The sequence below is a fragment of the Lucilia cuprina genome, chromosome X (assembly GCF_022045245.1).
Source record: "Lucilia cuprina isolate Lc7/37 chromosome X, ASM2204524v1, whole genome shotgun sequence".
In the NCBI taxonomy this organism is placed as follows: Eukaryota; Metazoa; Arthropoda; class Insecta; order Diptera; family Calliphoridae; genus Lucilia; species Lucilia cuprina.
Genome location: NC_060949.1, coordinates 7,708,633 through 7,720,768, shown reverse-complemented (window position 1 = coordinate 7,720,768; position 12,136 = coordinate 7,708,633). Strand labels below are relative to the sequence as shown.

The window sequence follows — 12,136 nt, the reverse complement described above, 5'->3', positions numbered from 1 at the left end:
AAATAATCACAAAATATCGGTAAGAGTATTTTTGCTAATTTTACTAATATTATTGAGTAGCACTTTTTTATAAAAAATAAATAAATCGATTAAGAACAACGTGTACAGTTTATTTTACTCAGCCTCAAAAAATATTAACAGTTGTAAATTAAATACATTTAATTACAAAAGTAATTTAGGAATTAAAATAACATAAAATAAAAAAACAACAATAATATTTATAAAACGCAAACATAAAAATACATAGGGGAGTCTGAATTAATATTTCGCATTTGTTTAACTCAAATGCAACAGTACTTACCACTTAAAGAATTATCGTTTAAACTCGATAATGTTGCATTTTCTGCATCGATTATATATGAGCTGCCATCGATGTTACAAACGATTTTGCCTGTAAAACTTTCAACATCAGATGTGGACATTGGTGAGCTGTCATCAGTATAAATGTTCTGAAAGAGAAAAGGGCATAAGGATTAATTGTTAAAGCATAAAATTATATGATAATCATTTTTTAAATTAATATCACAAACCAAAAAGATATTACAGACGTTTTGCACAAGGTCATTTAAATATTTTATAGAGATTTTAGCAAAATTTGTTTTATGCATCTCTAGAGTAATGATCGACACCCATAGCGACCACTAAACGAAAGATAACAGTATACTTCACATTAAAACAAATTGTGGCCTCACATAAGTTCAATTTTAATTTACGAATTTTACGTTCAAGAAGATTGCACTAAAATTATAATTGAAAGAATGAAATAATTGCAACAATCTTAAAAATAATTTCCAAAAATTGCCTTTATTTATATTCGTCGAAGTGTAATGCATTATTAAATCAAATTTAAATAATTCATAGGAGTTTACAGCAAACGGTTTCTACTTTAGATCGAAGTGTAACCGAGCATAAAATTATAAGTCTATTGTCATTTAATGTTACACTGAGCAAAATATATACATACATGCATGCATACAAACATAAACACATGAACACATACATACATGCACGCATCTAATTTATTATCTCATTTAAAGCAAAAATTCTATAAATAAACTTTTGTACAGTGTATCTGGGTTGTAGCGATATGGATACAAGAGGCATTAGTGGCCAAAGTTTACTTCCTTTCAATATCAAAATCAACCCTTTTTAATATTTTTTATGTTGTTCAAAAAGAGGTGTATTTTAAGAATTTTTTGTTTTGTTTCGTTTTGCATGTATAAAAATTTCACAAGTATTTATTTGCATGTCAGCAATTACAATGATAATTGTCAATGCATGCATTTATTTTTTTGGAAATACCTGTACACTAAACAAAATAATTATAAGTATGTACGCACATAAAACAAATTTATTCTATTTGTAAATAAGATTTTAAAAATTAATTAAATTATAATAATGCTAAAAAGTTATCACGCATATTGCATTCAATTTAGTTTACGTTAAATATTTCTTGTTTGGACAACTTTGATAGAGATTTTTATTATAAAACATGATTTCAAGCATGTTTTTTTTCTAGGTCCACTCTATTTAAATTTGTTTCATTTAGAAATACAATTTATTTTTGCAACGAGTAAAAAAGTACTGTACATTTAATTATATTGCGTGATGTAAGCAAGACAATATACATTTAAACGAGTACGAATACCCTTTAAAACACATTGACATCGAAACAGTCAGGAATAATGTGTTATTAACAGAAATATATTTAATTTTTTATATACACTAATGAATACAAATCTATTAGTATTAGGGTACCACCGTTTAGTTTTTTTTAATAAACTGTTCTAAAAAATGTTGATTAAAAGGTGTTTACATACACATTTTATTTCTTCAGGAATATATCTAACGAATGGTAACCTATGAATAACTCATCATAATTTTCAACATACATACATATATTTGTTGTAGGCACCCTAATATATGGTCTATATAATTTACAAACAATTATTTGCGGTAAGATATTGTTAAAAGAAATAATACTAATATAAAATTGGCGTAAATGCAAAAAGGCGTAACTACATTTTAGATTTATCCATAAACAAAAAAATATCTGTAAACAAATATTAAGTTTTATAATATACTTTTCATCTCTTATAGTGTTTTCCGTACATATCAAAAAACGTTTTAAACAGTTGCATTTTAAAAGCTATTAAACTAAAATTCGCTTATAATTATCTGGTTACTTTGCATTTGAAATGTAGTCACAATTTGCAAATGTTTGACGAATTACATACGTATGTAAATATGTAGTACAACTATATATATACTATATATATATATACATATATTTCTTTATTTGTTGCAAATGTTTTTTTCGTTGACTCTTTTAATGCTATGTTATAATGAAATCGGCCGTAAAGTATCCTAGAATTTTACACTAGACTACTATTGAAATTTATTTAAAGTTCATGAAACGCTCTCACAAAAAGTAACAAACAAAAAAGAAAATAATTATAATTATATAGTTAAATGCATTGACAATACACGTACTTGTACAAAATAATAACTTCGTAATTTGAATGTGGTTTTTGATGACATTAACAATAACTATAAGAGTTTTTTTTTATTATTTTTTTGTAAATAATTATAGATAATAACTACTCCTATTTAAATTAAGAAGAAATGTTAACACAGACAAATGCATACACACACATATATATATTATATATATATATATATATATATTATATATATATATATATATATATATATATATATATATATATATATATATATATATATATATATATATTTATATATATAATATATATATATATATATGTATATATATATATTTATATATATATATAAATATATTATATATATATTATTATTATATATATATTATATATACCCATTTATGTATTAGCCGCCTTCTTTAATTTAAAAATTATATTATATATATATATATATATATTATATATATATATATATATATATATATATATATATATATATATTAATATATATATATATATATATATATACCCATTTATGTATTAGAGCCGCCTTCTTCTAATTTTAAAAATAATTTATTTGCCCATTACAATGCAATTATATATATATATCTATATACAATAAATAGAAAATCGTATTCACGAAATACATACATATATACTAGCAGACTACCAAATCCGTCGGTATTGTTCTAGTCTGTCAGTAAAGAGGTTATAGGTCCAATTTCCGGTAAAGCAGGAATATTATTTTCGCTTCTTATCGAAATGGGTGTCAAATTGTCAAATGTATAGCTCATACAGTTTGAAATTTGGTTTAGTCAATTTCAGAATTTTTAAAATTTATGTGTCCCTTAAAATACTTTAAAAGTTGTTTTGCGGACCAGAAATGCACTAACAACAATTTTAATTATTATTCCCGCTATGAGCTCAAAATTACGGAATTTTTGACACCCAATTCAAAAAGAATACAGAAAAATGTTGTTTGAACATACTATACTGAGATCAAACACTGGTAGGAAACTGATGATATTTCAAAAAAAATAGTTTCTTTTAATTTTCTCGTGTTTAGTACATTAAGACGCATCGCTTTAGAGGTAATCCTCCTGAAAAGTGATCCACGGGACATATATGTTGACTTCTTGTAAAACAATTGGGATTTGACATTATAGAAAATTAAGAATGATATAAATAAACGTTTCGTATTTTAGACGAATTCAGTCATTCTTGTTATAATAAACATTCACACGAATGTATGTGTATACCAACAAGTATGCTTTCCTACGAACTTTAGCATATAATCATTTTTAACCACAAATTACAACAAAAACTAAAATTATAATAACAACGACTGACTAACTGACTGGCTTATTAGAAAAGTAGCAGCAGATGGCAAAATTAAACCTTTAGAAACAATAAAAAGTTAAAAAAATATATAATTTTAAAAAGTTTTAATAACAATATGGAACTGTGATAGGTACCCGTAGCTATCCGGGGCCAAGAACAATTATGTACAACATGAATATCAACGAACACTTGAAACAACTAAAAATTAAATTTACATACACACATACATATGAGCATAAGTTATAGTAAACAACTGCAAAATTATGTTAATAACAAATAAACATTTTGTAAAAAGGTGTTTAGAGCTAAGTAAAGCATTTAATTGATCTAAACAAACATGACTTAAGTAGCTTATCAACAAGCCTCAACAAGTCGTGTCATTTCAATAAGCCGTACATGTTCTCTTGGTGCCGATCTCTGGAGTACACCCGTGCACGTTAATTGTATTTTAACTAATTATTGAAGTAAAGGCTTCTTTTTATACCGACCATCAAAAGAGATGGGGTGTATTGATTTTCTCATTCCGTTTGTAACACATCTCACAATAATACCAACCAAGTGTTTATAGGAGAGCATTCTATTTACTGCATACGGTTTGATGGTGGGTATATAATAGAGTATTCAATTATTCGGGTTTTTGTCTTATTCGGTTTATTCGACAAATAATTATTTGAGGTTTTACGTTAGCCGGTTAATAATCGGATAATTAAAAATTATTCGGTTATTCGAACTAAAGGAAACTAGATGTTACTATTACTTTTTACAATAATTTTCTTTATATTACACACTATAACAATTTTGAAAAAAAGCTTTCAAATATGGAAAAGTTGATAAGCATGTGAAAATAGATTACACTTATAGCAATTCTGCGTACTCCGATTTTTATGTCCTTATAAAAGGATTTCAAAGTTTAAAGGACTACAAACAAATATTTAAAATATTTATATGCATTTTATGATGCTAATATTGGTGTCAAATGGACGCTGGTAATCTGTACATTCTAATACATATATTATTTACCTGTCTTACTTAAAAAAAAAAAACGAAAAAGTAAAATTTAATTTTAAAAACATTTCATTTTCCACACAAAAAACATTTAACTACTTTTTTGGTGACAAATTTTCCTTAAGATTTCTAATTCTTTCTTATATGATCTTGATGATTTGAAATAAATTATATTATTTCGAAGCAGAGGAACTCACCTTTATTTGAAATTAAATATTAATGCCAACTTTTTAATATAAATTTGGAAATTCATCTTTTGAAATCGGATGTCATTTAAACTTTAAAGTCCTTTAAAGAGCCGATATGAAAAAAACTGAGTATACAGTGTTAATACTAATGGTCCACAGTATCCTGTAACCATAGATTTTTTCATGTTTGAAAATAATTTTTGAACGGTTTATAAACAAAATTATTATTTTCACTTCTTTCACTATAATTCTATGTTTAGTTCTTCTCAAATATTATAAACCATTCCCGTTTATGTGAAATGCTTTGCTATATAAAGAAATTACTGTCTTTACGATTTTCAACGAGTTCTAGAATTCATACGTTCCCTTAAACACTAGTTTAACTATAACTGTTGCTGAAGAACTTATTGGAAATACTTAAGAACACAACAATGTTTCAAAAAAAAAAAAAAACAGGTTGTAGAAATAAATGCTATATAATTATTTCCATGATTTCTTTTCAAAAATCATCAAATAAATTTTATTATAGAAAAATTATTAAGAAATTAAGAAAAGAAGAAAATTTATAATAAAAATATTCAATTATGTAGAAAATATATAGTAATTTTACTGCTAAATAGTGAGTTTTTCTTAATCGGTTAATTGATAGAAATTATTCGGTTTATTCGTTATTTGAAATTTGACAATTTTCATTTATTCGAACGATTAATCGTCAAAAATTAATCGATTAACCGATCGACGACTAATCGTTTGAATACTCTAGTATATAAGATTCGGCATAGTCGAATATAACACTCTTACTTGTTGCTTCTTTGTTTGTAGATCAATTTAGTTATAACATGTTAAAAACTTATAAGTATAATTTTATTTCTACTGTAAATATGTCTTAAGTATTCAGTCAACAAAATCAAGATTATAGCAAGGATTTCAAGGATTCTTCGGATCAAATCGACCAACTTATTAGATATTTATAGTCAGCATATACAAAATTTTTTTTTTAATTTTTTGATAAAATATATAATTTACCAATTACAAATAAAAAAATATCATTATTGAAAGGATTTGAAAATAATTAGCATATTTTTGTAATTTGTTGTTTTTTTCCCAAGAAATGGATTTTGTTTTCTTATTTTGTGTTTTGTTACACCTACGTAAAAATTCCTTGCAAAAACGTCACAATCAAAGAAGAGACAAAAAACTTAGTTGAAAAGACAAGCCACAAAATGTAAATCAGACTTGAATAAAGTTCTTAAGCAGCAATGTACAACAAGGGACCCTGGCTCAAAGCTGTCAAAGACGTACATATCGCTGATTTCCTACGGTCTGGCATAATCCAATACTCAAGTAAAATTTGCATAGATGAGAAAAACTCTCAATACATATGAAATATTACCTAATTTCTTTACAAAATAAAATAAATTCTAACCAAAAAATTTATTAAGAGTTATTTTATTCGGAGAAATACAAAAATATGAAAAAAGTTGGTACATATATTTTGAGATAAAGTTTATGGACTTATAGGCTTTTCAAACTAAATTTGTAAATGATTTCTTATAATTGCATAAATATTCTAATTTTTCACCGTAATTCTTCCCAGATTGGATTTTAAAATATAATAAATGTCAGATAAAGTCAGTTAATCTGCAACATTTGCAAAAATGCAGAATTAAATATGGGGACACATGAAACTTAAATATTTAATGATTAAAAATATATGTAGTTGTGGTTTTGTGATTTTCACAGTAAGTTTATAAACTATCCAATTATTAAATGAATTAAAATAAAAGTTAAAGCCAATCAAAAATTTTTTCTATGTTAGAAATTTTAAGATTGGCCATGTCTGTTCTAAAAGTTATTTGCTTAAAAATTCATTTAAAGTTACAAACAAACCAATCAGCCAGCCAACTTGTGTGACAGGCAGCCAGGCAAACATTCTGCTTGGCTGTCAGGCAGGCTTTTGGCTGCGTAATAATTGTTGTGTCGCTATTATGGATTTTAACACGACCTACGCGCGTTATAATTCTTTTACATTCACGTAAAAACTGCAGTCATATCTTTTTGGCATTAATGGATTTTTTGTTGTTGCTTTTATATTTTCGTTTGTATGTTTGTAGCAATTGCAACAGTGCAATATACATACATGTGTTCGAAACAAAAAAGTAAAAAATAAAACTTGGTAATATGTACTATGATCATCAACATTATTGACATTGAACTTAATAGGTCATTGATCTGTTTTAATTTACATACATACATATATACATAAATACATAAATACATACATACATACATACATACATACATACATACATACATACATACATACATACATACATACATACATACATACATACATACATACATACATACATACATACACTTTTATAATACAATAGTAATATAATAGTATAAAAAAATTTATAATAAAACTCAACATTTTGATTCATTAATTTAATATAACATTCTTGGAATATAAAATTTTATACGTGATAGATATTACCCTCGAAGAGGCTTATTATGGTCATTATGACCCCTGGTCTTTCAAAAATGTAGACTTTTAATATCCGTGATCGAATTTAAAGTCGTGAAGATATAAGCTGTAAGCTCAATATTTGTTTTCGAAGAAATTGAGATTTAAGCCCAGAAAAGTTGGGTAAGCATATTTGTAACCAGTTTTTTTTTGAAACTCTTCGAATAAAAATAATTAGTTATTCACCCCAAAAGTAATTACTTTCACATTGCTTCAATATTACTTGCCTGCTAACGGGGTAAGTAAAGTTTTTTCTTGGTATACACTAGTCCACAAGAACGTATGAATTCTGGAACTCGGAATCTTAAAAACATAAAATTAATCAACCTAATTTCTTTATATAGTAAAGTATTTGACATGAAACAAAATAATTTCTAATATTTGAGAAAAAAACTCAATTAAAAAAGTATAATTTTGTTTATAATAAGAAGAAAAAATATTTTAAAAAGACAATAAGAAGCATTCTTTGAATTATCAGATCATTAGCCGGCTAACTTAAAACCTGAAATAATTATTTGTCTAATAATCCTAATAAAACAAAAACCGGTATAATTAAATACCCTAGTATATATACATCAGATATATAAATACACCTAGTTGGTCATCGTGGTTGTTGTGCGCTCTATCCAAAAGACTCTGGTGGGAATCGGAACCATCGACATCCGTACTGATGGACTTTATTGATACGAAATAACAAGTGAACGTTTAAAATATATATTTTGTACGTTGGACGGTTCAAAAGGGTACACTAATGACAAAATACATTTATTTCAATTTAGGTTTACATTAATTCAAATTTTTTTAATATATATCATGTATGACCTTGAATTAAGAAATTATGTTTAAATTTATTTTAACAAGTAAGAGATAAGATAAAAAACAATATTTTTTCAGCTGTTCGATTTTAGATTCTTATAATTTGAATCAGTGAGCGATAAGCGTAGAATTGTCAACATTTTATTTGATTGAAATTACTTTGTCTAGTTCTAGGGGGGAAAGGGGGGTTTATTGGTGTTTATGTTGTTTTGACAGGCGGCAGAAAATGAAAAGAACTAAATATACATTCAACAAAAGTAGAAGAGTGCAAAATCTGTATGACAAATACATATACATAAATCGCATTGTTTTTATTTGTTTTTAAGATTTTATTTTGTTTCTGTTCTGTATTTTAAATTTTTATAAAAACAAAGACACACAGCATTCGTATATTAAACTTATTAAAAACGTAAGCACGTAAACATGCAGCTTGCAGGCGGTGTGATGTATTTGAGGTATGTATGACCATCACCAATAACAAACACGCGGCCCGCTTTGTGTTTTTTTGTCTTAGTCTTCAGTTTGTTTCTTATTTCGGGAATATTTGTTTTTTTGCGCTTTTACTGTCATACATTCCCAAAAAAATGCAGAGAGAGTCCAATCAATTTTTCGGTTAATAAGTAGGTATGCTTTCGTAATTAAATATATATATAACAAAACTTTTCATATGAATTAAATATATAAAGTAAATACATTTCATATTTTGTTCTGTGAATTGAAAGACTAAATCAAAAGTTTGTATTTTTTTGTAATGCTCTAGGAGGTAGGAAACAGTTATAGAACAATTAAATGATTATTTTTCGATAAGAGAGCTACTACGTTATACATAGTATTGCATGTTAATGTCAATAATAAATTTGAGAATGATTCACTGAAAAATATTTTTTTACAACAAATAAACATATTTTATTACTTAAAACCATTTAATCTTTCTGATAATCCTTAGATGGTAAGTTTTACATGATTATTCAAAGTTTAAGATACAAGCGATAATGTTTACTTTTAAAAATATTTCGGAATTTTAACATCACTTCTTTGCTTAATCTGTACTAACACTATTACACATTTTCCACTTTGTATGAAAGATATCAAAACCATTATTTATGTTTCTTCCATTCATTTATTTATTTTATATAAGAGGTAGGTACAACGCTTGTTATTGCTAGATGAACTATTTTTTCCAATGCTCATATGGGAATTTTACCCAAATATTCACATAGATGACATATTTGTTTGTGCAAAATTTTAGTATTCTAGCTTTAAGCATTTCCTAGATATACAAATATTTAATTTATATGAAGGGTGTCATGTCCGCTTTCAAGTTCTTCAATTTTTTCGTCCAAATGTTAAAATTGTCCATCCATATGAACTCCAGTTGTACCATGATCCGAAATGAATAAAATTAAATAAACAATTCAGTGTCATATTCAGCTATGACAAATCTTAAATTACCTGTACTTTTTCTTATTAAAAATTGTAGATTGAAGCCTTAAAATGACCTATGAAATATATCATCTAACTCTGAATTGCTTATTTACTTCAAGGCTTATTATTGCCATTTTACCTGTTTTAAGACAATTTTTAAACAAAATAAGGAATTGAAAAAAGATTCAGATAGTTGAGTTTAATATATGGATATATAACGCACAGCTAAAACTTTAACATGTCAAACGCGGAAGAATTTTTATATTCAATGTAACGAATATAGAGGAACAAGTAAATATAAAACTTTGTTCATACTCCAAATGTTTCATGTATTTAAAATTTGATTAACCTATACAAAAGATCCATCTATGAAATCTTGAGTTTAAAAACCTAGTGCAGCGCATTTGAATTATATATTATTCGAACTTTTATTAGTTTTTGTATACATATGTGCATATTTAAGTATTTTTGGAAATTTTTTTTCCAAAAATACGTAGAAATATGAACATAAATAAACACCGACTATTTAAAAATTATTCAATATATGAACAAGGAGACATCTTTCAGCATTCTCCTTCCATTTCTCTAGGTTTGATTCAGTTCAATCAGAGATGGCAAATGGAATTTTTAAATTTTACAAAACCGCTTTTAAAAGTACTTTTTTGGTCAGATTGTACCAAATCTTAAATTTGCAAATTTATATCAATATACAACAGTAAACTAATTAATATTAGTCAATTAGTACTAGTCATCTGCTAGACAATAAGCAATTCTAGGGCTAGTTTGTGACAAGACAATGAAGTAGTATATAGAGTGTTTATACTAGTCCAAAGACTAATTCAAAATACTTTAAGGTCTAGTTAAAATTACTAAAAAACTATAGATTAGTCATTCAACTGGTCTTAGATTAACAATAGACCATCTACTGTCCCTCTATGGACTTGAGAATAGTCAATTAACTAGATAAAGTACTAGCCTATTCTATAGCATAGTCAATATAATACTCAAAAGAATAGAAAAGCCATCGGAAAAAAGTAAAACTAAGGAGTATTCTCTCTATTAAATGTTGTCTGGTTATAATCTCTTCCAGTACCGCAATTTCGTAAATTTTTAATATATACTACCGATATCGAAAAGTTAATATCGGTTGCATCAACGAATTTATAAATCTCTATCTTATACATTTTAGCGATAAAGATCGGAAAATTTTTTAACGTGAACTTTAACGATAGTTTCCGTTACTACTGATTATGTTTAACGAAAAAACCAGAATACACCATAACGACAATTATTGTTAACTTTTACTATTTAACGACAAAATTTGTAGTTAAAAAGTTACTGAATTACGGTAAAGGAATCTTTACAATATCCTCTTCCAAAATTCAGTAAAAATATTCCCGAAGTCGGTAGTTCTTTAAACTTTTTGTAATAAATACAATTTTTAATTCATATTTTAAAATTTTATAAAATGGGCCACTGGAGTTACCATTGTACTTTTGAAGATTGAATTGTACCATAAAAAGAACAATTGTACCAATTTTCCCAACCCTGAGTTAAATACATGGATGAAGTATATAAAAGGACAACAACAAAAAACAACCAAATGGTAGTAGCATATGTTTTCTTTTCTCTGTTGTATAAGTATTGATAAAAAACAATAATTTAACTAATTTTTGCAGTGCCATGGAAAACGCATATAACCCCTTCCTCATACAACCCCTTCCTAAATATCCAAAAAGTTCGTATTAATATTAGACTGGCTTCTTTGAGATATGGATGCCATGTCAGTCGATGTTCGCAATCTACTAATTTAAAAGCATGTAAATCTTACTTTAATGGCCTTTAAGAATTGAACCAAAATTCTAGATAAAGACAATCATCTTATTACACTCACACAACTAATCCTATAGGATAAACATGTAAATATTAGGCGGACCAACAAACATTTTTCTAAATTTTATTTTAATTGAAAACATTTACGACTTACTTTTCTAGATACAACGGGTTAAACACCCTAATGTTTCATATACACGTATGACCAAAAAAATATGTGCATTTAGTTTTGGCTTTAATCGTCGCGAAGTTTAATAATGACCCTAAGGAAATTGTGATTAAATATAAATAATTTTTTAACCAGGTGTGTACGTACATTCATACTTATGTACATGTGTGATTTTGCGAATAAAGTACCAACATTGTAAATCAATCACTAACAAAAGTAATCTGTTAAGAAGTAAGCAATGTTTTTGTTCTTCTTGGTGTTGTTGCTTATATTTTTTTCTTGCTTAATTCTTTTGTTTTTGTATTTTTTTTTGTCTTTCTTTTCAGTTCAATTCAGTTCAGCTCGGTATTTTTTAACTCGTATGGGT

General features: G+C 26.4%; 1 protein-coding gene across 2 annotated transcripts in view; it reads right to left on the bottom strand.

The window, feature by feature from the left end:
• The window catches only part of LOC111681034 (zinc finger protein 2), an 82,222-nt gene that overhangs the window by 33,208 nt on the left and 36,878 nt on the right, over positions 1–12,136 (bottom strand). For both annotated transcript variants that reach the window (XM_046956560.1, XM_046956569.1), the window contains one exon: positions 302–449. In XM_046956560.1, the coding sequence (XP_046812516.1) occupies positions 302–422 (121 nt within the window). In that variant the 5' untranslated portion in view covers positions 423–449. The remainder of the gene's footprint in view (positions 1–301; positions 450–12,136) is intronic.